At 45.1% G+C, this 27863-nt stretch overlaps 1 protein-coding gene across 1 annotated transcript; it reads left to right on the forward strand.

Moving 5' to 3' along the window:
* The first annotated feature begins 668 nt into the window (after positions 1–668).
* On the forward strand, positions 669–9794 carry DDX47 (DEAD-box helicase 47). The gene is made up of 12 exons (XM_026102203.2): positions 669–802; positions 1385–1478; positions 2926–3114; positions 3814–3885; positions 4380–4498; positions 4996–5067; positions 5952–6068; positions 6274–6420; positions 6761–6898; positions 8317–8387; positions 8925–9054; positions 9141–9794. Exons 1-12 carry the CDS (start codon positions 716–718, stop codon positions 9261–9263), a joined length of 1359 nt encoding a protein of 452 aa, XP_025957988.1. The 5' UTR covers positions 669–715; the 3' UTR covers positions 9264–9794.
* The last annotated feature ends 18069 nt before the right edge of the window (positions 9795–27863 follow it).

Genomic DNA, 27863 nt, shown 5'->3' on the forward strand with positions numbered 1-27863 from the left:
CTGTAATTTCCCCTTCCCTAGAGACCTTTCAGTTCAGTGAAAATATGCCCGCACTTTTTGATTCAGCAAAGTATAAAACTATTCACATAAATCAAACTCTTTGTGGAAGCTTAAACCCATTTAACTTTAAAGGAAATATCCCTTAAGTACAATTAGAAGAAAGGTCTCCTCAAGTGTGCTGCTTAATAATAGTCTGCTGAATCAGGACGTTTCTGCAAACATGGAAATTCAGCCTTCCCCATCGAATTTGACTCCTTTACATCAGGAATGGGGAAAATTACGGCATTTGTTACCTCGAGCATTAAACTCACTTCCCAGAGGCCAGAACTCTGAAGAACTCCGTACGCAGAGAAGAACGAGAAAACACGATCACCTCTATCTCACAGCAGCACTACCGCTTACGCCTAGTACTTCGATACCGCAGTGCAGCTCTGCCTCCAGAAAGCAAGAGCCTAGAAACACCGGCGGCGGCGACCCAGCCGCGGCGGCTGACTGAGAGCAGGTGGCAAGGCCGCCCCGGCCGTTAACGGCCACCGCGTCCACCTCACGCGCCCGCCCCCACGCGCCCCCGTTGCCATGGAGACACCGCCCCCGCCCCCCCCCGCTCCGATTGGCTCGTTCCCCGGGACTGCAAACCCCACAACCCCCCGGGGGGAAAGAACGACAACTCCCAGAGTGCTCCGCGGCCGCGCCGGCTCAGCGGGGACGGTGCAAAATGGCGGCCGGAGAGGTGCAAGGGCAGCTTGTGGAGCCGGAGCTGGTGGCGGAGGAGGAGCAGCAGCAGCGGAGCTTTAAGGATTTGGTGAGGCGAGGCTAGAGCTGCTTCTGTCCCGGTTTTCCCTCCGCCGTCTCGAGGAGCGCCCCTCCCATCCGCGTACCGAGCCCGGCCTGGGCTGGCAGCGTGCGCCGCCGCGGGTTTGCTCCGCGCGTGTTGCCGAGCGGGGCGGGGGCCGTGGCGGGAGGCCCGGGGGACTTAGGCGGGATTGCTGCACCGGCCTGCGCTCCTCAGCCCGCTGTTTTTATTTTAAATCGCCTTATCTTCCCCTGACGTTTTCCTTTTTCCATGCTCACGTTTCTCTCGCCAGGGGAAGAATGTAGCTGGATGCATGCAGAAGGCTGCATGTATCAAGTAAAAAAATGTATATATTTGATTGGTTCGTTACTGATGGCAGTTATCTCTAACAGTTTAGAGCAGGTCTGTGGTGTTATTGGGAGGGATCACTGTGAGCAACCTGTGCTTTCATGTAGTTGTATTAAGGGTCTGTTGGGGTTTGTCTGTCAGAGACCAGCTTGACTCTGTTGCAGTACGCTATTTAAGTCAGTGATTTGATTCAGGGCTCCTTGCTGATGTCTGTTTTCCTTTCCCATTTTTACTAATGTTCAGGGAGTGACGGATGTCCTGTGTGAAGCCTGTGACCAGTTAGGGTGGAAGGCACCAACAAAGATCCAAGTTGAGGCTATTCCAGTGGCTCTCCAAGGTAAGTAGCTTGCTTCTGTCATCCCAAATGTGGGGGTGCTCCAGGAGCTGTGTGTGAATGAATTTTGCCAAGTGGAAAGTAAGTGACAGGCATGAGAGCACTCTCACTTTGTCATTGCAGATCTCTGTATAGAAGTAGTCTCTGTGTTCATCCTTGTGTCCTTTGCAGATGAAACTTGGAATATTGTATTTCCTCCATAACACTGCCTGCAATTTGATATTTTCAAATGGATACCTGGGTTACTGTGTGCTCACTTCTGTTTCAGAGTTCTGGTGTTCTATGTTAAATGGAATTGTTACCAGTCATTTGAGTTGCTAGTCAGCATTGTCTGTTTCCTTTATGAAATATCTAAGGACATCTGGGATAGTAGCTCTTCTGGTAGAGGTCTGCAATGTGTTCCTGAAATTGGAGATGCTTTGATTGGTTACGTAGCTTGTATCATCTGCTTTACTGTGAGCAGACAATCCTTTAAAGTTAGATTTCTGGAGTGAGTAATAACCAAGCTACAGTGGCTTTCTATAAATACCCTGAAATTACAAGGGGGGAAAAAATTCAGCAAATGTTTTTGCCTCTGGAATATTAAAAAAAAATATATATGTGAAGTACAAGCAGAAATACAGTGTATTGCACTCGTTTAAAATGGGAATAAACTTTCAGTGTCTGCTTTGTCCTGCTGCTTAACTGTTGTCAGGCTCCTTTTTTAATCCACATAGGAGATTCTCTTCAGGAAAAAAAACCTCCTGCATTCTAGAGAAGGTGCCTCCAATCTGGGGCCTATTGGCAATGTGTTTTTCTTAGCCTTAGGAATTTAGGAGGTCAGAATGGTCCTACAGATGAATTATAACCTCTTGCCTGCAAATATGTTATTCAGTATTGTTCTTGGGCTTAGGACTTGCTGTCCTAATCCTTTCCTGACTGCAAACTGTTTTAGGTTATTATTTTAATCTATGGCACAGAAAAGATGGTGGCTTGTGGGATATGAGTTTGGCGGTGCTGCTGTTTTGTAGCTGGTATGACTTAACTCTTGAACACTGGAGTCCTTTTGTTTGTCAGTTTACCAGCTTACAATAATAGGTCTAGGAATACTTATCCAGATGTGAGCAATAGGCTATAAACTGACCAATGGATTTAAGCAGTATTCCAGTAAAGCCTTTCTGGGACCTAAAGCCTGTGTATTGGAGAACAAAAGGAATTGGGACTGTAATTATTACTATTACACAAGTGAAGTAGCACTAAAAATGCTATAAAAATCTTCTGAAGTTCTCTCTTCTGGTCCTTTGTTCTCCTTAACAATTGCGTATCTTTTCTTTTTTCTTGAGTAACTGCTGAGACTGGTCTCACTACTAAACTTAGGGAACTCCTGTGCTTTCTTACACAATGCTGTGAAGGCCTCTTTCTCTAGTGCTAATTTTTAAACAGTCTTCTCCCTCCTTGCGGCTCCTTGTAGGCAGAGATATCATTGGACTGGCAGAAACAGGTTCTGGAAAAACAGGAGCTTTTGCTTTGCCAATTCTTCAAGCACTGCTGGAAACACCTCAGCGATTGTTTGCTCTTGTCCTCACACCAACGAGGGAGTTGGCCTTCCAAATTTCAGAGCAGTTTGAAGCTCTTGGATCTTCCATTGGCGTCCACAGTGGTGAGTAGCCTTGTGATATTGGAGCAGTTTTGCCCAAGGGTGAGGGTCAGCAGCATTAGAGTGCAAAGGAAAAGGTGAAGAGTATTTGTATGGAAGGTTGAATGCAAGATGAGAAAAGCTTCTGATGCTAGAAAGCAGGCAAGGTATCAAGTTTGAGAAAGAAGCTGTATTTATGATGTATGGTCTCATCTCATGGAGTAGTCTGCGGCTCTTCTGTGTTGTTTGTCCAAACAGTTAAAGGCAGAAGTAGGAAAGAATCTTCTCAAGCACATGATAAATTCACAATAGTAAGTGTTCTGTTCAGTTAAATTGCATAAGGCTCATCTGTATAGCATGATATAGTTTAAAATTTCCTTCGGACTCTCTGCGTTGGTGCTGCAAATATTCTCTACAAGCCTAAAAGCTGTGTGGATATTTTTGGAATTCTTAAATTCTGCAGCTGAGTTAGGCTGTGAGGAATAGGTTCTGCCTGCAGCTCTCCAACCATGAAAATAAAATAGTTGGAGATATTGGTGTCTAGTGTATGGCTTAAGATACCTGGAAAGATCAGGGGTGCGAAGACAAAACATAAAGGAAATTCTCATTAAGAAAGGTAGCCTTTCATTATGGTTGTGGGTGGCAAGGAACGCGCTATGGTACAGGGGTCTGCTTGTGCTAAACTGATAAACTGAGAGATTCACTGTATTGTTTGTCCTGCAGCGGTTATTGTGGGTGGAATTGACACGATGTCTCAATCCCTGGCCTTAGCCAAGAAACCACATATTATAATTGGTAAGTCAATGTGCAGGAAGTATGGGGGAGGTATATGATCAAATTGTAGTTGTCCAAAAACAAGAGTGCCAGAAGCCTTTGTGTAATTGAAGGAGGAGTAAGAGTACCTCCTTTACGTATTTCTGTCTTGAGATCTGAGTACTATCTAGTTAATGTTTCTATAATACACACCAGTGAAGTACCTTGCTGCTACAAGCTCATTCCAAAACAGTTCTGCTAGTCTGCCTTTGGTGTAGTTTTCTGTTCCAAGTATTTAAAACCCTGGTCTCATCCTTCTTAGTATACATCTCTCAGTCCATTTTTTTAAAAAGCTTGACTCCATTAGCTTCATTTCAAAACACTTAAAGAACATGTTATGAAAAGAGTGCTTCCCCCAAAGCAATCTGCCATTACTCATCTTGGGCAAAGAATCCATTTCTGTAACAGGTGAGTCTTGCCTGCCTGGATCTCTTTTGCTTCCATTCTTAATTTGCTGCCTCCGATTTTGTTGGTAGCAACCCCTGGCCGTCTAGTTGATCATCTGGAGAACACAAAGGGCTTCAATTTACGAGCTCTGAAGTACCTAGTGATGGACGAGGCTGACCGGATCCTCAATATGGATTTTGAGACAGAGGTAGGAACATGCTGAGGGAAGCTATTAGAACACCATATGTGTCCCTTGAAGTAAACGGTGTATTGAGCTGTGGAACTTAATAGCAAATTGTGACTACGTTCTAATAATTGCACTAAAGTTTAGAGTGAGAATAGAATTTAGGAGAGTTCTGCAGAGCACTTACAGATCTGTAGGGGGCAGTTTGTCTCTGAAGTCTACTGGTTTCTCCAGAGTGCCTGACAGCACGTTATACAGTAGCTGTGTTGACAACGCATGCTTTCCTGCAGGTATGTTGCCTGCTGTTGGCACTGTTTGACTTTTGCAGTCCAAGTGTTAGCATAGTATCAGTCCATATCTTCCCTTTAGTAGTGCCCAAAGCTTCCCCTCCTCTGTTCCTACATGAGCTGTAAATTGCATGCGTGCAGCACCCTTTATTTGTATGATTATTATACTTGGAGGGAACTCGTGTCTTCACTGCTGTTATGTTCAGCACTTCCATTTCCATTTTCTTTCTGCAGGTAGATAAGTTATTGAAAGTGATTCCTCGAGACAGGAAGACATTCCTGTTTTCTGCCACCATGACCAAGAAGGTGAGAGCAGAGCACCTGGTTTTAATTCTCTTCTATTGGGCTATACTAGCAAGTAGGCTGCCTGATACAGGTGAGAACACATCTAGGAATAGGTTTGTGACAAGAGCTCTGTCCACATAGTAGTAACTTACTGTTATGGAAATTAGGCTTGTCGGCCACCATAACAGGGCCCGACCCTAGGTTCCTGCAGAAAATTTCAGAGCCAAATCAAAACGAATTAAATAATTAAATATTAATGATGCACGTGCAGTAATTACAGCTCGAGCTGGGTGCCTCCAAAGAGGGACCCTAACATAAACAAATCCTGGGCAATTATAGTTTTTCCAACTTACATTTCCCACCCCTCACGCAGTAGTTAGACCAATAGTAATTTTTTGGTCTGGGGTCTCCTGCTCCTCATTGGGTCTCATCATCATTCTGAGGTAAGCTGTTTTTCTCCTTATTTTTGTTTTTTGCGGTCTCTGATGATGGTTGTACCTCTGTTTTTGTTGGGTCTTACTGTTGTGTCTCAAGCTCCTGAGCAGGAGGGAGTGATTCTAAATCTTAACAATTAACACTGCCCCAGCAGTGAGCTAAGGCTTTGTCCCTCAAGGTCCTAATGCCCTGCACTGGTCTTATTTCAAAGCCTTGAAACCCTCCCTTTCGGAGTGTGAGATGCAGGAATGCAGACTGCTTGTAACTTTCTTATCTTCCTAGCTTGAACCAGCTCTGAGGCCCTTTCCTTACTGGACTAAGTAAAAGTTCATTATTTTATCTAAGTGCGGCCTAAGGCTTCAGCAAATTTAGCTACTCATGCTAAGCAAGTTTTATATAAGTTGTGCTAAGTGGCTACCTCTACACAGTTCCAGTTCGCTATTCTTTAACACTTACTTTGATATTCTCAGGTACAAAAACTCCAGCGTGCTGCTCTTAAGGATCCTGTTAAATGTGCTGTTTCTTCCAAATATCAAACAGTTGAAAAGCTACAGCAGTACTATATTTTCATCCCCTCTAGATTCAAGGTAATATCTCTTCTGTTTTTTTCCTGTTTCTGACTGTCTTGTCATTCCTGCCTTTGCCGAATATCCTGTTATCTTTTCTAGCTTGTACTTAACTTCCCACTGCTTTAATCTAACATATATGATTATCTGTTGTCTTCTGTGGTTTTTTTCTAATGTTTGTTTGCCTGTGGCTTTTTTTTGTTTTCCTCTCCCTTCTCTCTTCCAGGACAGCTACCTGGTTTATATCCTGAATGAACTGGCTGGAAACTCCTTCATGATATTTTGCAGTACATGTAATAATACTCAGAGGACTGCTCTACTGCTCCGCAACCTGGGGTTCACTGCCATCCCTCTTCATGGGCAGATGAGTCAGGTATGAGCATACTCCACAGTCTGAATGAGACAGGAGATGTACCCATTGGGAAATGGGCTGCACCATGCTGCGTCACAGCCACCTTGCAGGAGGACAACTCCACAACTGGTGAACTGGACCACCCCCCCACACACACACTTAATCTAGTGTAAATGCTGTGACTGATTTCTGTATTAGTTCGGAGACATAAGAAAAACAAGGTTCTTGAGGGTATTCTCCCCTCCCCTCCCCCCCCCCAAGTGCTTCTGTAACATTTCAACAAGAGCATATGAACTGGACACAAACATTCCCTTTCCTTTTTTTTATAGGGCTACTTGATTCTTGTCCTCTTCTCTTCCAGAATAAACGCTTGGGCTCCCTAAATAAGTTCAAGGCAAAGGCACGATCTATTCTGCTGGCTACTGATGTTGCAAGCAGAGGTCTGGACATCCCACATGTAGATGTGGTGATAAACTTTGATATTCCTACCCACTCTAAGGTGAGTTGGCCCGTGTGGTGACTGACAACTTCCTGTCAGTAGTAAGCATAATATTGAGCCTTGAATATCCCCAAAGGAACAAAGACTTTCCAGTTAGCAGAACAGAAAAAAGTAAGTTTAGTTCACGCTTTTGTAGATGAACAGATGTGGTGCAGTTTCTGTGACTGAGTTGATATTTCAGTTTGCGGTGGGCTGATCTGAATTGTAGAACTGATCTCATAAGTTTGGGTGGGTGGAGGGGAGGGGAAGGGGGCAGATTCTGTGTCATTGTATTTCTCCTTGGAGTATGCATTCTATTGTATCATATTAAAACGTTTCCAGATTTTGAAAATAATTTAATTCATTACTCTGGTTTCAGATAGTTATCTATCTTTCCATGACTCAGGTTCTGCCTTATCATTTTAAGCTGGGTTTTTTTTGTTTGTTTTTTTTTTTTTTTAAGTGCTTCTCCCCTTATGTTCAGTGAGGATTTGCTCAGGAAAGATGATTTTGTTTCACCTTCATATCACAAAAGTACAGCAAACTGAAAAATGTGATTTACTAAGTTTCTTCGTTAAAGTATAGTATTATCTTAGGGATGTGACTTTGTTTCCCAACCCGGTTCAGAAAGCACACCACTGACACACAGTTCAGTGCTTGCCATTGTTCACTGTACCGGTTGAAGGTCCTATGCATTGTAAACAGAAGACAGCATAGCCGTTTTTCTGAAGCCATTCTTTTTGTCAATGTAAAAGAACAAAAGGTAAATGATGATTAGGGGAAGCAGCATGAATGACACGCTAGTGCTCCTTCTGGATTAACTTTCTCACTGAACATTTCTCTCCCTTTCTCATAGCGCTTAAGTGACATCCACAGATATTGCACGAAGGAGAGTGTCTTAACTTCCCTAATGCAGTATAAAACCTGGAAAGCAGCCTAGAACCATTTAAATAGAAGGCTCAATAGATCAGAAGCTTCCAAACTGTTCTCATATATCCTCCCTTTCACTGTGCCTGCCAATTTTATATCTACTTGCCAGATAATATCTGGAAGATGGACAACAAAGAGTACTAGATGCTGAAGCTGAAAATGGAGATGTTGGTCCACTTTTGTTTTAAATATTAGCTCCCCAAGGAACTGACAGTTCCACTAGCAGAGTCATTTATCATTTCTGTCCTCCAGTTTTGAACAGTCAGATGAATCTGTTCTTTTAGAAGGAAAGAATTTGGACAACTGTTAAAACCACAGATATGCCTCTACAAACCAGTATACTCTCAGATCCTAATATTGTACACAGTACCAGGTATTTAATTCTGGTCCTGCTTTGTCCCCAAGCTCTTTTTCTTTCCTGAACAAACAATAATATGGCAGATTGTCTAGGAGCTATCTTCTGTGTTTGATGTGCGTATCTTACTGCTCATCAAGAAAATTGCTTTCAGGATTACATTCATCGTGTGGGGAGAACAGCTCGAGCTGGGAGATCTGGCAAATCTATCACCTTTGTCACACAGTAAGTGTTAGAACATGGTGGATTTATTTTTCCCTGCTGTATCTCAGAGAAAATTATATCTGATCTCATCCTAGGTGAGAAGGAAATACTGCTTCTTATTTTGAGGCAGCAGTTAGATTTATTTAAAGGGGAGAGCATTCAAAGCTTGGAGAGGGAGGGGAGAGCAAGATCTAGGATAAATTGTAGAAGTAGGCATGTAATTAGCAAAGCTAACTGTTTATAATTTGATTATAAAAATGTACATATCTTACACAATACATGGTGCGTGCAGATTAAATAAGGAACTTGGTTTTTGATAAATGCCGAAGCATTCCTTTAAAGGAAGTCTCTGCCAAATAATTCTGAAAGGAGTTAAGTCAGTGAAACTGCTACCAAGGATGGCACCTTTTGAATGTAGGTAGAGTTGCTTCTGGGACCATCAGCATAAACTACTGTTATCTGTGGGCTGAAGATGAGGAGCAGTGTCTGTGGGTAAAAACAGCTGAAGATTTCTTGGGAAGGCTGATTCAAGCTGGTGTTTGTCTTTTCTTTTCCCAGGTACGATGTAGAGCTGTTCCAGCGCATTGAACACCTGATTGGCAAGAAGCTGCCAGCATTCCCCATGCAAGAGGAGGAGGTCATGATGTTGACGGAGCGTGTGGCTGAGGCCCAGAGATTTGCTCGAATGGTGGGTGGTGGCTTTTGTCTCTGTACTTGCGGTTTGGATTTCTTTGTCTGCCAGAACTCTTGGTCAATCACCTGATTGTATTGCAGGAGCTGCGGGAGCAGGGAGAGAAGAAGCGATCTCGGGATGGTGATGATGATGACACAGAAGAAGCTATTGGTATCAGGAATAGAGTGGCAGGTGGGAAAAAGAAGAAAAGGAAAGCCTTCTAGCGCATGTTTGGACAAACTTTTACCTTACTCTTCATGGCTATGTGAGATTGGGAAAAAAGCAGTCTACCAAGTCATATCCAGTGGATTTTTTTTCAGAACTACTTATCATTAAATTGGGGAATGCAGCTGGAAAACAACTTCCCCTCCTCTGCTTCAGCAGTGTCTTCACTAGTTACAGACTGAGCCTGGTCTGTTGTAGTACCATGGGATCAGTCTTCCTTTCAGAGATGCTGGACTATCCCCTCTGGGCTTGGAAGTAGCTGTGATCTGGCCCAGCTCATTCCTGAAGAGGTGCTGAAGAGAAGTTTGAGTGCATGCAGTGTGGGTGGAGCTTTCCCATTGCTGCAGCCTCTGTCTCACTACCCAGCTTGCTGAGTGCATCTGATATCAGAGAGGCCTAGCAGAAGAAGGAAGAGAGGAAAAAGTTAAAAGAAGCAACAGTTTCCACAGCATGGCTGTGATGCCCTTGCCTTAGTTAAAGGACATGTGCTATGGAGAACTCCAAATATATTTTGCTTAATTTTAAAGCTACCTGGTTTTCCTTGTCTTGTCACTGACCCATTCTCACTTTGAGCATTTATTAGCTCTGCCACAAAATTGTCATCTTAGGTCACTTTTCTCAGTGATTCATACATGACATCAATACCTTCTGTGTTGGCTGAAGAGTGGCCCAGAACAGAGTAAGCGTGTTCTAGCTGGATTGAGCTATTCACTGTCTGGAGTTGGGTTCAGAATCTAGAGTGATCGGCAAGGTCAAGGAGTGGTCAAGGCTTGGAAGTTTTTTTTGTGGATGATTTTTGTAGTACCTGAAAACCAACACGAGAGGGTGGTATTCCCATAGTCAAGCAGCATGTGGGCTGGGTCTTAAGAGAAAATCAGGTATAGAGGCTCTTTCTATGTCCTACTTATTCCCCAGGCAGTTTTCTCTACATCTTATGCTGAATTTAGTGTCATATAAGTAGACTCTTGCAAGAATGGGAGAAATGTACTTTTGTTCATAGCAGGCCAGGAGTTTAGTGCTAGTTCCCCCTGGCAGTATAAAAGTTTATATTGGCCATTTTTCTTGGTGAGCAGAGAAGAATGAGAAGCTGCGTATTGATCATCCAACATAAAAATTGACCATTAGAACCACTCATAAACTGGACTTTCTGCTCTATAAAAGATTGAATGTACAATTGGGTCTTTTCTTTAATCTGAATGAAAATCAGAATTTTCTGGAATAGTCAAGACCAGCAGAATGTTTGCTTTCATAGTGTTAACATAAATATAATGTATACATACACCATTTTTTTGTTTCAGGTAACACATCTTGCAAAATATGAGTTTTAACAAAGCTGTGTATTTTTTTTTTAAGGAGGGCAACATACCCGTTTACTTTTAAATCATCTGTTTTCTGCATGAGGGATGAATGTACTCCCTGGGTGAGAAGAGTGCTAGTGTTTTACCCCCCCCCTCCCACACCCCTCTTGGTTTTGGGTTTCTTTTTTTTTTTTTTTTTTTTTTTTTTTTTTGGTCCCCTTTTCGTAGTGGTTCAGTCAAATCTCCCAAATCCTCACCTTCCAGTCTGAAGCCTCCAACACAGGCTAAAGAAAGGAGGAGCAGTGGCAGATGAGTAAGGGTGCATCCCTTGGACCTGTTAACTACTGAAAGCATCCTTCTAATGCAGGAAGATGGTGCATCTCTTGTGAACATCCGCATCTTTAGGCAGAGAGGCAGGGGTGGAAACTCAGTAATGAGAACATGTTAATCCTTCAGGGTCATTTGTTGGCATTCCCCTGGCGTCTCCAGAAGGCACCAGAGAAGGAAAATTGAAAGATGAATAAAATGATCAAGTACGTGGGGACATGTGAACATTTGTTCCCGAAGGAGCAGTAGTGTTCCTGACTGCTTTTCCTGCCTTCTGGATGCTTGAGCTGCCTTACGTTTCACAGGCTAGACAGGGTTGGGCCTGCTATCAGCAAATGGAAATAAACCCCTTTAAAGCTCTGTGTCTATGAAAAATCTGTCAGCAATGTTCCCAGCTACGTAACTTGGGTGATAACGCGTTTGAGTCAGTCCTGAACTAACCTCATAAAGTGATGTGACGGGCAGCTATACTGCTGGGGAAGGTGGGGCAGGGTCATTTCTTTTAGAGATACTATGGGGGACTAGGGGAGTCTACAGCACCTCTCCATGTTCTTTTGTGCGGATGGCTGCAACAGCTGTGGAGGTCTGTCTTCCCCCTTGATGGGATAAAATGTTCTTTATGTCTCCTGTGCAGCAAGAATAATACAGGAGAGAAATACTAAAGTCACTTGTAAAAATGTGCCGAGCGTCCTTGAGACGAGTGACTCCTAGACAGTGTTGTCATCTCTCTTTTCTTGGAATGACAAGCTGTGGAAACCCTTAGCCCTAGAAAAGCAAAGGTCTTCCCACACCCACATTCTCACTGATGGCTCACCTGCCACAGGTATGTGTTCAGTTTCAGCTAAAAATATCTCAACAAGTTGGAGTGGCAGGAAATAGTTTCTTACTGTGATTACACCATGAGAGCTAGGTTGGAGAATGTTTACATAAGTGAAGTAGGGAGTGTCTAAAGATGTATTTGGTTGTCAAAACAGAATTTGCAACCAGACGAAAGCAAAATCTGTAGATGATCTAATGAGAAATGAAGGGAAAAATACAGAGACCTGTCTTGGGGAAGGAAGTTCAGAAAATACCAGTGCTGATAGATGTATGGATGCATACTTTTGTATGGCATTTGATGTCAATGTGTTTGTTCAGTCAGGAGGGCTCTCGAGCAGCAATTCTGAAGCACACCTCTCCATGCCCCTCTTGAGTCTTTTGTACAGCAGGTAGCTGAGGTGGAGGATTAGCCTTAGTGATGTGAGACTAAAACAGCTTGCCAGTTTTTGTGGGTGAAACTCAAATGAGGTTTCAACAAAAGCTGTATTCCTCAAAGATGTTTAACAGGGATGTTTGCAGTTTGAAACAACTCTGCGCTTCACAAAGTCCATAATGAAAAGAGAATTGTTTATGTACTTGCGATACATGTTTTAAATAATCTTTTGTAGTTTTATTTTTTAATACTGCACAGGTATGTAGCATTTCCTTAAGCAGGGAAGAATGGGGATATAGTGTCTTTTGTTTGAATATTATATGGCTAGCAGGAGGTGGGAGGGAAATAAAAATAAGTGCAAGTGACAAAAAAGTTGTGTGCAGGCCCTACCAGTAGGGAACCAAAATTTGAGATTTCATTATTTCATCATTCCAGATCAAGGTCAGTGAGGATAACTGCAAAAAGTATCACTCCTTGCAACCATACGGTGATCCAGAGCAGAAGCTGAGCTGAACTGACCTGTCTGGGAATGTGTTGGGCTAGATAAATTCCCCAGTGTGATGCGCCCTCTACTCAGGGGCCAGAAGGGAAGGGGTGCAGGCAAGAGTGCAGCTGGGCACAAGGGTGAGGAACACAGGGGTCTTTTCTGTGGTGGCAGCCTGAGCTTAAGCCTGCTTAAAATAATCCTAAAACTGCAGCCTGAGATGCCTCAGCCTGACTTCCAGGCAACCCATTTCTCCTCTTCCCTACCACCCCAAGATGACCAAAAAGGTGAGCTAAATACCCTGACTTTCTAGCAAGTCTGTGAACTTTTGATGAGAAAAGGCCCAGTTTAGGAGTGAACTCAGCATACCAAGTGATTGAGAATCTGGAAGGACTTAGTTTATGAAGTGAAGCTGAAACTAGTAAACATTCCCAGTTCAGCCAAGCACTGAAGAAGGAGGAAGTTTTAAATACTTAGAAGCCCTTGAAAGTACTTAAGAAGGAATGGCATTGACTGGATGACCTGTGAAAGACGCAGGCATGTACCAAGCATTTTGATCTTGCGCAAATGTGAAGTTGTAGTTTGCCTGTAATGGCATGTGAGAAGCTTCTGTAAACATTGAAGTGAGCAATCAAGTCTTGTAAATGTTGCAGAGCAAATGCAAATGCTGTAAAAATTTGGCTTTCGTGCTAGAAGTAGTCATGCAGTCATTCTGAATTCTGTCTCCTGTTTAATCACTTGCCAGTTGATTTGGGGGGAAAAAAAAATTCTCAATGTGTGAACTTGGAGAATCAGACTACAACTTTCTGACATAAAATTCCAAGGTCTGGAGTTAACCCCCTGAGCTTCAGGGAAAAAAGTAGATGCAAGAAACTTTCTTAGTCTTCAGACAGTTCATTTCTGGTCCAACTATGAAAGGTCCTTCTGAATAACAGTATTTAAAGGGGAAAGCTGAAGATGTTTCATTCTTTTGGCATTTAGGAAATGGCCCAGGGGCAGATACAGCAATGCCTGCAGTACATTCCCTGCCACATCCTTTCCTGAGGGCCCTTCAGATGCAGGAACTTAGGATGATGACAACAGCACTTTTTTGCTGCTTCTAAAGCCCCTTGGGACACAGGTACGTGCCTTCCTCAACATGATTATGTCATGTTTCATGGTGGGACGTATGTTGGGCTATGCCAAGGGCACGTCTAGTTGTCTAATGGGAGACAGCAGCACTGTGCATCCTTCAGATGTCAATACTCTAAGCCCTGTGGGCCTCTCAGGAAGAAACAGATGCCCTTTGAGCTGGAGTATTTTTTTCAGGGAAGTGTCTAGAAGCCTAGAGCTGTGTTGACAAGCAGCTGACATAGGGCAATTATGCATGCCCAGGGGGAAGAGGACTGATTTGGCTTTACCTTCTCTGCTGGAGCATCTGTATCCATGCAGAGATGTATACACTGCTCTATTGCCTCACTCTGAAATAAACTCTCTGGATAGGACTCTGTCAAAAGCTTCTGCCTTCCACTATACATTGAGCTTGATGTCTGCATAAAGATTTCTAAGGAAAGGGATATGCAATTTAGGCTTTCTATGCAGAAAGTGGGAAATGTTTTGTCTTCCATTCAAATCCTAGTGAGGGAAGAAAAAGAACCTTTTTGCAGGCCACCTTACAGAGTTTATTCCTTCTGTCCATCACTTTTATATTCTCCTCCGGAAAGGCAGCTTTTGGCAGATGCTCCTCATTTGAATTGATTTGATCTTGGGGAGGAGAAGGGGGAGCTTCAGTTCCCCCTTCTCCTCCCCAAGATTTTCTTCTACAAACATTTCTCTGTGTAAAGAAAGGTGGAGCAAGTTTTTCTATTTGTAAGTCATCTGTATGAGGTAGAGGGAGGGTGCTTCATGATAAGTTTGAATTGCATTGGTTATGTTGGCTTTCCTGAAAGTAACAATTCCTTTGTGTGTTTTTCTTGTCCCGCTGACCCATCCCATAAGCAGGTCAAAAAAATTAAATCTCTTGGCTTTAACACAGAAAAAGGTCTTTTGCACAATAAAAGTTGGAGTCATAAAAGTAACTTCTTTGGAATAGCAGTGGAATGGGGTGCAGGATTCATGGAGCAAGCCTGGGTGAGAATGTGTGGAGGCTTGTTCAGTTCTATTTAAAGCAACAAAAATCAAGGTGCCCCAGTCAAGCATGCAATTGGATATACTTTGTCTTCTATTGTTTTTATTGCAGCTCAGTTGAGGTGAATTTATAACAGGAGATGCTCAGCCTGATCTGTCCTTGCGAGCTTCTGTGCTTAATGTATCATCAGCAGGAAAGTAATATTTACTCTCCTTCAATATGTGTTCAGAATGAGAAATTTGCCATTGGGAACAGATTTCCTATTACTGCTGCTCATGTGCATACTTACAGGTGCATCAAACCATCACCTTGGTGCATGCCAGAGAGGCTTTTGATTATAATGGACTGATCTTCCCCAAACACAATCAACAGTATGAAGCAAGCACCTGAAAGGACTCCTTCAACAGAGCCTAGATAGAATCGGCTTTCCTTTCCTGACCTCTGCAATCGCAGGTCTCAAGATGCCTCATAGAGATTCTGCAGATCTATGGACCATTTCCCATTAGATACGCTCAAGCCATGTGTTGGGAAGCTGAGTATTTGTATCTCAGTTTAAAGCTGTCTGCATACTTTAGAATTAGCTAGATATCTTGGAATCACCTTTCCAAATTCCAAGACAAGTTCATCTAAAAATGTAAACTGTTAAAAATGCAAACTAAAAGTACTGGCTGTGCTGTCCGAAAGAGACAATACAGTGAAGAATGTTTGTAAGAGGTTTATGTGAAGAAATGTCAGAAATGGATTTGCTAGCCTACTCACAGTAAGATCCAAGCCAAAGATAGTCTCTTAGTATAGTCTGCCTGTATTTAGCTGGGTGGTTGCAGACAGTCTTGTAGGTCGCAAGATGAGTTTGCTACACAGAGCCCCTTCCTTCTGAAGCCTGCTACCGTATTGTGACACTTTGGTTCTTCCAAGGCTCCCATTTAGGTATGACTTTTCTTACTCTAATTACATTATCTCTATCTAATTCAGAGGATAATTTCTTGAAGGTCCTTGAAGGTCCCCTCAGTGAATTTCAGGCTACCTTTCCTCTTTGAAAATTCCAGTGCTGCTTTCACTGGCTGTTGTCTGGTCTGGCCTAGCGAGACCACCTGCCTCAGCGAGTGGGACTTCATCGGGTGACTTAACTGCATGTTTTAGTATGAAATCTCCATCCACTCAGCCGTAAATAATTATACAAACAAGTGCACACACAAACACCTGTGTGTGTGTGTGTGTGTGTGTGTGTATGTGCATCCACACACACATACATGGATATATGCATACATGTTTTTTAATTTCAACTCATAGGTTGATATATGTATCTGATCAAAGTAGCTATATGGTGTTAATACATGTCGCTCATTCCTGGCTCCTGACCGAGATGGGAGTATCAGTCCTTTGTGCTGCTAATGAGTCAGGAACAAGTGTTCCCTAACTTCAGCCTTTGTGGTTAGTGAGGAATCACCCTCTCTGTCATGGTTTAGTTACACTGATGGAAGTGGAACTGCGGCAATTGCTGTCTGTGGTCTAGTTGATCTTGTGTTTGCATGAACTGTTTGAGAGCAGGTGACTGCTGTGTTCATTTGAAAATCCTATACTACACAGTTGCAGCTCTTCTGAATTCAGTAGAAGCAGCAGATGCAGAAGGCACAGCTAGTGCAGGGCCCTCTTAGTGTCCTATTGTTGACGCAAGGAGAAGGCTGTTTGCTGGAGGGCATAGTCTCACTGAAATCCTTGGTGAGTGTCATTATCCCTTGATCTTATACACATGCAAAGAAGCCTTTTTTAACAAACCCTTTGGGGAGCCAATTATTGTGTTGACCCAGGGTATTTGCCTGTCCTGTGCCAAGCAGATAAGGACTAAGAGAGGTCTCCTTTCTTGCTGCGATCTTTAGCCTCACTTGCCTGACCCAGTGCAGCCTCCCAGGTGGAAGTGTTCAGTTTTGCTAGCCATGTCAGACCTTTGCTCCTCCAAGCATCCTGAGCTCTACAGGACTGCGTATTACTGATTTACAAGCATGGAAAATGCAGTGAGAGAGGTACTTTTCTCCTTCAGAGTGCTCATAGAGTGAAGACTTAAATATGCAGAAGTCTATGGAGAGGACTGTGCAGTGGTTATTGACATGTGAAGGTACTGGGATAAAGAGCAGGACTGATAGAGGGGAAGTCCCTGTTTTCAAGCTGGTTGGTGAGTTGAATGGCGCTGTTATCTCCTGGTGGGGAAAGACCTTTGACAAGCATCTATCTGAAGCCAACCACAGCTGGGTGACCTAGCAATGAAGAGATCTAGTTTCCATGGTTTGGACACTGTCCTCCTTGGCAGCCTTCACAGTGACAAAACAAATACATCATCATCTGCCTGCTTTGCTAAAGCCAAAGTAAGTCTCTGCACCAAAAGCCATGCTGAGCCTCAAAATGAATCCTGGGCATGAGGAAACAAACAGCCTGTGGGCTTGGGCACTGCTTAAGTTCCAGCTTCAGCTGTTGAATCTATCTTTTCTCCATGACTGAAATGGGCATTGGGTTGGGCCCTGAGGCAGGAGTGAGGGTTGACTGATGTATGAGGCTGTACTGATATATCAGAGCAGGTTAGCCAGCTTGCTCAGCACTTCAGGGAAATCTCACTGCCCAAATAAGCAGAATTTACATCTTTACTCTTCTGCACTTGTCTGGAGGATTGCTTTATTACCCCATCCCCTCCCATGTCTCATCAGATAGAGCTGACCAGGGGCCTCCCTGAACTCTTGGAAGGGTTCAGCAATGGAGATCCAGGGACACCAGTGCCTGCAGGGGAAGGCAGCCAGGGAGCCACCTCTCCCACCACTGAGGGAGAAGGAATCTGTTGGTGCAGCCTGGGGTGGGGGAGCCTGTGCACCAACTAGTGCCTGGGTGCAGTCTCCCTCCCTGCCTTCAGGCCTCTCCACAAGGACTGACTTATTCCTCTGAAAGCCTCCCTTCAGATAACTAACCAGTACCTGCATGCTTTGTTCAGCTGACACAGGCCTGCCGAGCACTGCAGAGGTCCTCCCTGGGCTTCCTGGTGCTTGACCTGCCCCAGAATGTGCTGCCTTATTGAGCTTCCATTCTTCAGTGGCTTTTTGGGACCTCCCAACTCCTCCCCCTGCGCCACGCCACATCCGGCTCTGTGCTGTCTCCCAGATGGTCTCATGTGTGCATCCCCCTGTCTACGTTCCTTCTGCGCCCTGCCTTGCCCCTCCAAGCAGCTCGTGACTACGTCCATAGGCTGCCCCGGTGCTGGTTCCCTGCTTTGCCTCTCATGCTGTCCTGTGGCACGGTCCTACAGTCTGCTGTCCCAGCAAGTGAGCAGGTGCCTGCCCAGAGCATTTGCCTCCAGCACCACCTTCATCTTCTCTAGGGGGTGGGGAAGATGGGAGCTGTGCCAGCAGGTCCCGCATGGCACTCCATCTTGCTGGGATTTAAGAGGCTCCGTACCAGCTTTGAACCCTCTTGCCAAAGGAACCTGCTGCAGCCTCTGTGCAGGTAGAGGTCACTCTATTGCAGACCTGCAGACACGTCCCATCTCATCCAGTCAGGGCCCAACTGGGATCTATATTCACAGATGCCGTAGATGGGCGGTAAATGATAAAGCACTGGAGATACTGCTGGGCCCACTGGGAAAGTGTTTCATTGCTTAATAACGTAGGGCTGCTTGTTAGGAAGAGAATGTTAATTTATATTCATCAACCTCTTTGAACTCATTAATTTTGTTAGTCTTAAATCTATTTGGTGTGTAAAGAGGACCTTGGTTAGATTTATGACAAACCTATCAATTTTGTGTTTTCCTGGAAGCTCAGGATATGTCCTAACCACTAACAGACTCAGTAGCACCTGTTCTGTGCTTGGTGATTATAAATGAGTAGCTGGGAAAGTTAGATTTCAATTGGCCAGCAGAGATTTTAAGCATGTTATCGTCTAGATTAACCACTCCGGAGATTGGGGATTATCAAGTGTTATGTAATAGGAAACATTTTTGGACTGCAACAAGACTGCAACAGACGCTGGGATTGATAAAGAAGTCCGACTGTCATGTAATATATCCAAAAATGTGTGGTTTGTTTGGTATGATCACATGCACGGATTGTCTCTTTCCTTTTCCTTTACCTGTAGTAAAGACATGCTGCTGATGAGAGAGGTGAATCATTTTAGGCTGAATTTCATTTTTATTTGGGTTTAGCTGAGACCTGAAGTTGGCCTAGTACAGCTGCATTTCAACAAAGCTTCAAATCAACTGTGCAAGTTTATGCTGGAGGAAAGCTAACTATTACCACTGACTGGCTGATAGGGTTGCAGAGAGCTATGAAAGCCTAAAATTATATCACAGGGCTGCTAATGGAGATGGAGAAATTCCTTCAGCTGATCCAACCCAGAGTACTGTCCAGGATCTAACCCTATGTAATATAAAATTGTATGGTAACTTCTCCCCTTACGTACACTGTGTCCCTGTAATTTGGTAAAGCCCTTGGAGATCAGTGCTAAACTGGTTCAAATCCATGATATATATGAAATCCCTTCATTCAAATACAGCCCAGCCCTTTTTTTTTGCAGAATATACCTTAGCTCATCCCACACATGATGGGGTATGTCGTGTGCCAAGTAGGTCAGAGCCACAATTTATAATGATTCGTTTTGCCTTTCAAAACCTAAACAGAAAGAAAATGAATTTTCTGTCTAAGAAAACAAACCCTCACTGCAGGTCCCAGAGATGGGGTATTGTGTGCTCCCTGAAGTGGGGCGGCACCTCCTGGTGCCCAGCAGCTGCTAGGTTTTACCCCAGAGGTAAGGTCCCTTCTAGACTAGGAATCCTTGGAAAAGCATTTTACAGCTCTTTCCAGGAGAGCGGCTCCTGTGCGGGTTGGCTGGTCGTTACTGCTGTTAATAGTGAAGGAGGAAGGGATAACCAGGCAATGTCACAGTACTTGTGGGGCGGCTGCAGCTTCCCTTTGCCCGCTTCACACATACCGCCAGAGACGTCCCTCCTCTCCACTGCTTCCCCGGGCTGCTCCTGCCGCTTGTCTCCAGTATCATTAGCTGGAGATGCGCTTACATTTCTGAGGAGGTTAATTAGCAATTAAACATTCATTAAATCTTCCCCTGCGACATGGCTGTCACTTAGAGGTGTCATGTCTGTTTACTAATCAAAACAGCCCAGGGCTGCTGGCTCTAGAGACAGCAGTGGGCCCCGGGGCTAGCGAGTCTCCTGGGCAGAGCTCTGTGGTCCTGCCCATCCGTCAGCAAGGGTGGTGGGAGGAAAGGAGTACAAAAAGGTAGTTTCTAGCTTAAGGGGTGTTCTTTACTTGAAGTTATTAGTCCAAATTGGACCAAAATCCACTAGCATGTGCCCTCTCTCTTTCTACGCTACAAAGCGGAAGCTCTTTAAACCTTGCAGCCAACACATCCTACCTGTTTTGCTACTAACAGCTGAGTACTGACATTCTTCCCCCCTGGGTTAGGGGAGTTCCTGTCTGGTTAGGAAAGCTGGAGGAAAAATAACCAAGGCCGGAGACTTGGCAAGCAGCCCTTTTTTTCTGTGTAGTTTGGACATTTCCCTGTTTTCCTTCACTGGCCTCGGGCACAACATACAGAGTGGTAGTTCCTGGAGTATGACAGTTTTCATTTTACATTCAGCAGCGTAACGTTCTTTTCTAACCTGCTATTGCTCGTTGTTTTCATCCATGTAAACCCAGCATGCTTACAACACAAGATCTTTAGCGACCCCTAAGCGAGACAGGAGAACGCAACCAGCCAGGCAGCCCCACAGGGTTATCTGAAAGCAGAGGGGAAGTTAAACAAAAGCTTGAGGTGAAACAGAAACGATCCCAGCAGCAGCTCAGGAGGCACTTCGAGTCCTAGCAGCTAGTCTGAATCAGCAGTGGAAATTTCCATTTGAACTTTTGATGGCATGATGGCTTTTTGATTAAAGGAATGAAGGAGGATGTGTGTGTGTTCATCTGTGTATAACTATATGCTATATGCTAAAAGGCTATATGCTAAAAGTTATTTTTTCATTGCCTTTATCATAAAACTTAGGACAATAAGAGTAGGAATTTTATGCACAGACTGCACTTTCCAGTTAGCTCTCCCCTTGAGATCTCCACTCTTTCTTATAATGGAATTAAAGGGGGAATAATGAAATGGATTACATTAGGGCCTCAGCTTCAGTTCTCGAATACTTAATCCGTCTGGCTAGGATTCAAATCTATGGCTTTAAGTGCTTCATCTTTACAAAGTGCATCCACTGAACTTAGCGGCATTTAAAGAATGCAACTCTTTTAGACCTGGCTTCAGAAAGCAAATAAGCAGGTCCTGTCAGAGTGGAGCATGTGCTAAATACCCCATGTTGATTTTTTTAGGGGAATCTATTTTCGGTGGCACTCCTGGCACACATTTGCCCTCTGTCTTAGTCTGCCTGGCTACCGTTTTCAGCAACAGCACCCTTGCACTTTGCAAATCCTACATTTGTATCTGTTTTTAATATGTATTACAACAGAGAGGCAAAAGTACTGCAGGTGGTGCGAGGCTGGGTGTGGCCAAGCTGTTGTGTGTGCGTGCTCGTGCGCAAGTTTGCGTGTTTGTGTGTGGTTTTATGCCCACCAAGATTAGCTGGTAACTGCAATGAAAGGCATCATTTTACAGAAGCAAGCATTTAGAGCAGGAATGTTATCAGGCCTCTCAAACACACCCAATTGCATTTCTGCCTCTGTTAAGCAGATACAATAGAGCACTGTTTCCCTCTCTCATCTCCCCCAAGTACAGCAATTTGGATGTGTACCATTACATCGTAGATTTTTATACTATTTAACTAAGATGAACAGCAGGCATGCATAAAACAAACCTTGCTATGTCCCTTGGGGAGCCTAATGTCACCAGTGCTACTAGGAGGTTTAGAAGTCTCATAAGGCATCAGTTGTGATTAGCAGGTAGGACAGGAGAGGTCTCAAAGACCCTCATGTTGACACAACAGCTGATCACTCCTGGCAAATACTGGGGGCTTGGGGGGGAGGGGGGAGGTGAATTTTGTTGAATGAGGAAGATCATTCAAGAAAGGATTCTGGAGGGAGGAGTAAAGCACTGAACTCCAGTTTCAGGCCTCTAGCAAGGCACCGTTTGGGGATACTGGCGTGCCTATGGTATCCTGGAGGTCAGAAAAGCAATCCGCTGGCTTTAACTACAGCTTGACGGAAGGAGCAGTGGCAGGAGTGAAATCTTTGCGTCTGAATGTGCCAAGTGAAAGGAAGGCACGCAGCATTGTGCTGCCTTTTAACCTGGGGGTGCCAGGCACTATCGCCCAGCAGGCTCCATGACCTCCACCCAGCACAAACATCGTGGGCCATGACCCGCACCCATCGTGCCATGATGGGACCTGCTGCCCATGTTCTATAGGGTCCATCTGTGTACAGCTGAGGAGTACCAGGCCCCCAAGAGGGTGGCTTGTGCCAGAAACCAAGGTGCTTCCAGGCTGCTGCTGCCTTCAGAGCAAGTCACTCGCCTCCCACCTGACTCCTGAGTTGCCAAAGGGAGGGGGAGTCTCCAAGACTTGAGTGAAAACGTGTTTTGCACACCCTGGAAGTGTGGCTCTAGACCTACCCTGACTATGTTGATCCCTCATTTAATCAGATTCTTCCTCTGTCTTGCCACAGGCTTATCCTGTGAGCTCCACTCCCTGCAGTTACTGAGCATCCCCTTCTGGGACAGCTACTGCTAGCAGGTGGCACGGGGAGACCTACATCAGAGCAAAGGCTTGCGGCACCCAGTGCCAAGTCTGAGCATGCAACAAAATGCACAGGTGGCCAAGCAGCCCCAGGGCCAGGACAGTGTATAGGGAGGGGACGTACAGACGTGTGACTGCAACCCCACCAACGGGATGGGTAGCTCTGCACTAAGTCAGCTGGAGCTAATGGGGGGAGGAAGGGATAGGGAAAGAGAGAGGGCTGCTGTTTCCTGAAATCCCCTTCCTCATCCCTCCCTTCCAAGTACATACACTTGTGTGTGCATGTGCATGCATGCCTGCACACACAGACAGAGAAACACATGCTCTGGTTTCCTCTCTGTCCCAGCTCTCTGCTTGCCTGCGAAGCTGCATGGGCCCCTTTTGTACACGTACTGTGCTGAGGAAGGACTGCAGTATAGGCTAAGCTAGGGTTTCCCTGACGCCTCCTGACACATGAGTGTTTGACCTGCCCTGAGACACATCTTAGGTGCTTTATGGCCATATACTGTGCCCTCTCATCCTGTGACTCAAGCAATGAATTTTACTCTGGATGAATTAGGAAGCAGAACTGAGGCATTGGCTTTATAATCTATTTACATGTGTAACCTGGCAACTATTTTTCACTGGCGTTTCTGCTGGGTCAACACTGTCATGGCACTGCCAACAGCCTCCAGCTCAAGCCCAGAGGAATACAGACCAGCTCCCCTCAGAACAAGAGGACCCACAGGCTAAAATGCACCTAGCTGCTGGGAGCCAGCTGTGTCTGTGGAACAAAGCAGTGCTAGGAGCTCCCTCCTTCACCCATCTAGGCTTTGCCATCCCAGTGCCACATGCTCTAGAAGACTAAACTAAACAGAAGAGAAAGTCCTCCTCCCCAGGCCACAATAAGATATTTTGCACTGGGGATGGCACCAAAGCCTTGCTTGTTATCAGGTCCCTTGGTAAAGTTTCCCTGAAGCCGTCATGGGTTGTCCATGGGCCTACGTCGCTCCTCAGCAGCTCTGCAGCTCTGAGGGGATGACACTGAGACTTCTAGCACCCAGAGGTGGGGACCTGCTCTAGCATCAGGACTCCCTCCCTTCATCAGAGAGAAAGTCATGGTCTGGGAAGCCTTGTTCCCTGCTGCAGAGAAGCTACATTTAAAATACAGAAGTTTGCTGGAAGACTTCCTTGAACTGGGCAAGGGGATGTACCTAGAGCCATAGGGGAAGAGCAAAGAAACAAGCACACAAGCTGGGATATGCTATGCAACCTCAAAAGGGTCGCTTGCGAGATGGCACACTCACCTCCACGCTGGAGCACAGACAGTAATTCAGAAATGACTGCAAGGAAATCTTCAGGGGCAATGGACTGCAAACACAATTATTCTCCACCTTATCTTACATTCTTTGTCATATATTTCTTTCTTCCCCACCCCCTATTTCCTCCCAGGGAAATCACCGCACTTGATTAATGATTAGCCTTGGCTGGATAACACACATGGACCCAAATAGCTGGCTGGTTCCAGGCTGTCATTCTGTGATCGATAGCAGGTTTGTGCAGAGCTGTATCAGTCAATAGGATGCATCTGATTCAGATCAAAAGTGCAAATGCAATTGTGTTTCTGATAATGGAGCCAAGACACATGATACAGAGTTTACACCAGATTTTGTGCTGGCTGTGTGCAGACAGACAAGATCAGTACCAACATGAAGCTTGCTGATTAAAAGAAAACATCTATCAACACTTGCTTTCTGATAAAACGGAGTGATTCATGTTAGATCTCAGCTTTGCATTGTGACATTGCAGTAGTGTTTGTTCTGCTACCAGGATTTTCTAAAACAGGATTTTCTGTATCATTGAGCAAAGGCTTCATGTGCAGCTTGATTCCCAGGAATGCTTCTTGTGCAGAAGCAGTGCTCTGCACAACTTCTTATTCAAGACACTGCCAGCAGGACAAATAGGTGTCAAACTTCAAGGCAGATTACCTATTTCAGAAGATCTATTACCAACAGCCATCCATGTTGGAGAGGCCCTGATTGCCTCTCAGTGAGCATCTCAGCCAGTTATCTCTTCCCACCAATGTGGAGTGGAAAAGGAAAAGTACTCAAAGTGTGGTGGGGAAGGAATACCAAAGGGAACAGCATAAAATGCCAGGCAAGGGTACACAAAGAATGAGGGCTGGCACACAACAAATCAAACACCATCTCCTCTTGGAGTGCTTTGCTGAGGTCCTGTCAGGCTGCACCAGCTAAGGATGTGGCCAAACATCCCCTCCCTCCTAAATGATTTCCCCAGCCTCAGAATCAGCCTTTTGGGGAAAGGGAAAGCACAGGTTTTTATGGGTCCCCCTTAGCTTGTCTTCCTTCCGGGGAGTATCAGCCACATCCTCCTGAGCTGATATGTTTACAGATCCTGTTCCCTTAGAGTTATGCATTTCTCCCCAAACGTATGTGCACTACAATACCCACCCATGCGTCCATACCATTGCAGCTTAGCTGCTTTTGGAACATGTGGTACCGGCACACAGGCAGAGAGGGCTAATGGGATAAAGGACAACGGGAGCCTTCTTAGCTCCCTTGGTAAGTGGGGGGCAGAGGATGCCTCCAGCAAAATCCATCTACAGGAATGACTTGGTTGTCATCAGTGAAACATTCATCTGCCTGTGACTGAAAGTCCAAAAGGAAGGGATAAATCTAATTTTCATTGAACTTGCTCACAGTCATTGAGGACTTTGCCACCAGTCCCGTTATATGAGAAAGCTCTTCCTAGCCAAAATGATCACAACCACAGATACTCTTCATTTCTCTCCACTTATTTCTTCCCCATCTTGCTTAGGCTTCCACACTTGTGGAGTATGAAAGATAATGCAACAACTGACCTTGTAGGGTAGGGAGCAAGTCTAAGCCATGGAGTGAGAGCAGTTTCCTTCAGGTGCTCCAGGAGCCATCCGTTACTCCTGGATTTCCAGGTACTAGGCTGTGAGCACCTGTGATTACATAACAAAATCATCCCTTTTGTAATGTAGCAGAGTGCTGTATTCCCAGCAGAGAACCAGGCAGTCTGTTGCTATTACATTTCCAGAAGTGGTGTCATCTCACCAGTTAGGGATGCTCAGGCAGATAATTCACAGGCTTGGAAGTCTGCTTATATGACATACTCAGTAGTGCAGGTCTGAATATTTTAACAGGTCTCCTTGCCTTTTTCCTGCCCAAATCTCTCCCCATTCCAGTAGATGAACTCCCTGAGTGAGGAATCTGGGCATTTAGAAGCCAAAAGAAGAAAGGGGCTGACCAAAACCTACTTATTCAAAGAAGAAAGCTTGTCTGAGAGTCAGAAGCAATCAACGCTCCCTGGCAAAGAATCACATCGCTGTTACATACTGAAAATGCTTATTTTGTTCCTGAGACTGAAAATGGCAGGGAACACAGCATGCAATTTAGAAGAGCTGATAGCTGCAGAGTCAAATGGAAACTCTTAAGGACGTCTGCATGAGATTTTTCTGGAAACTTCTAGAAAACATTCATTTTTTGGTGCCACATGTTTTATTCCCAAGGAAAAGGATTTGACTCCTTAGATGGGGTTTTTGGTAGTCTCTGGACTAACTTTCAGATCCAGAGGACAGGGAATTCAGAGACAAGACCCTGCCTCTCCCAGGAATGGGAAGGGGCACCAGGAGAGAAGGAAATCGAAGGGGCTGCACAGCATGGAGACTGCTATAATGTTAGCTCAGTATGACTGTGATAAGTGCTGGCAAGGGGATCTTTCAACAAGCGAGGTGGTTTCCTTGATGCTGATGTATTGTACAGGTAGCTAAGCAGAAGCAATGACACAAACATATGCAAGATGCAGCCAATACCACTGACCAGAAATAAACACATTATCTAGACACATTCTAGAGTGCTAAGCACCATCTCTCCCCAGGCATCTACTTACTTTATCAGTTAGTTTAATAAAAGATAGGAACTCACTCTCTGAACCTCTCAGACATGCTCTTTGCTCCGGACTTGGCTGAGCTGAAAGGGATTGCAGTGCTCTGCCCTTTGATGGCGATACAGTCCTGCAACACTGCAGCCAGTGGAGCAGGACTGGCTCCTTCACACCATCGGCAGCATTGAACATTGGCACCCCAATGATGAGGGTGCAGGGCTTGGTGATGCCTGCAGTGAGAAGGAGAAGAGCAGGAGAAAGGAGTGAAGCCAAGACAGAGTGAGAGCCCAGCTCTCCTCCTCCTGCCATCCAAGGATGGGAAGTGGAAGCATGGGCACATGCTGCCCAAAGGGTCATTTCCCACCACCATCCCTTCCTCTCCTTGTCTGCAGTATCTGCTGCTCCTTCCCACTCACCAGCAGCTAGCTTGCCTGTCCAGGACTATAGTATGGCCAAAGCAAGCCATTTTGCTACCAACAGCCTCCTCTCAAGGACCTGCCAACATTAGCAGCGTTTTGCTACTGGATTGTGTTGCAAAGATTTTGGAGACTTGCCATGCAATTCAGAGACAAATATAGAGATCTGTATCTGAATTAATTACCTTATCTCCCTTTATTGCTGATGGAGAGAACAGGGACTTCTTAGGCATGCTACGGGTTCATCCTGATTAAGTCAACTGAAACTCCCCTGGGAAGTGCCTCTTTCTCTCCACTGACTATTGTGGGAGTCTGGACAACTGGCTCAGATGAAGATGTCTGCTCTGTAGACACATAGGGTTCAGTTCATTTGCCCACACATAGGTGCCTAGGACCATCTGAGATCCCTTGGGCTCTTCAGCGTGAGCTGATGCTCCAGAGGGACAGTCTCCCACGGCTCTTGTATGCAATATGTCAGCCCTGTGCTGATGTCTCAGTAACCCTAGGGCGGCTTGAATGGGCTATTCGCTTATGCTTATGCACCAGAATGGAGCCCACATGACAGACATCTACATCTAGGTGCCTGTATATAAGCTGGGCATCTCAGCTGGAGAGCCAGAACACAATGCATTTGCTCATACAAAAGCCTCTAGAGCTATTCAAGATGCTCAAGGATATCCAAGATATCTGCACAGGGCTGTCAGGTCTGACACAGGAGGTATGGTAGATCCATGTGCTCCCAGAGCAGCCACTGGAAACCAGGCAGGATATCCTGTGGCATCTTAAATAACACTAGGTGCTGATGTACGAGCCACTGAACTAAGGCCCCAGGCGGTTCAGCCAACCACACCCAGGAGCATTTCAGTACTTACAGAAATAGTCACCTGCGTCCTATCAGCTAGGCCACTCCTTACGGCCCTCTGGCTATTATGGGAGCTCAGACACACATTTAGCTCACATTTAGATGATAACCTGCAGACATCTAAATTTAGATGTCTCCATCTGCAAGTTACATCCCATCCCTAAAGTAAGGTGACAGTCATCTCACCCTTCCAGTGTGACAATTGTGTTGTTTGCACTTGCTCATGTAGACCAGCAATGTTTCTCCACCCCCCTTGGCACAGCTGGAAGGCCATGGGCACCCTTTTTCTGGCT

This window comes from Dromaius novaehollandiae, chromosome 1, assembly GCF_036370855.1.
Source record: "Dromaius novaehollandiae isolate bDroNov1 chromosome 1, bDroNov1.hap1, whole genome shotgun sequence".
In the NCBI taxonomy this organism is placed as follows: domain Eukaryota; kingdom Metazoa; phylum Chordata; class Aves; order Casuariiformes; family Dromaiidae; genus Dromaius; species Dromaius novaehollandiae.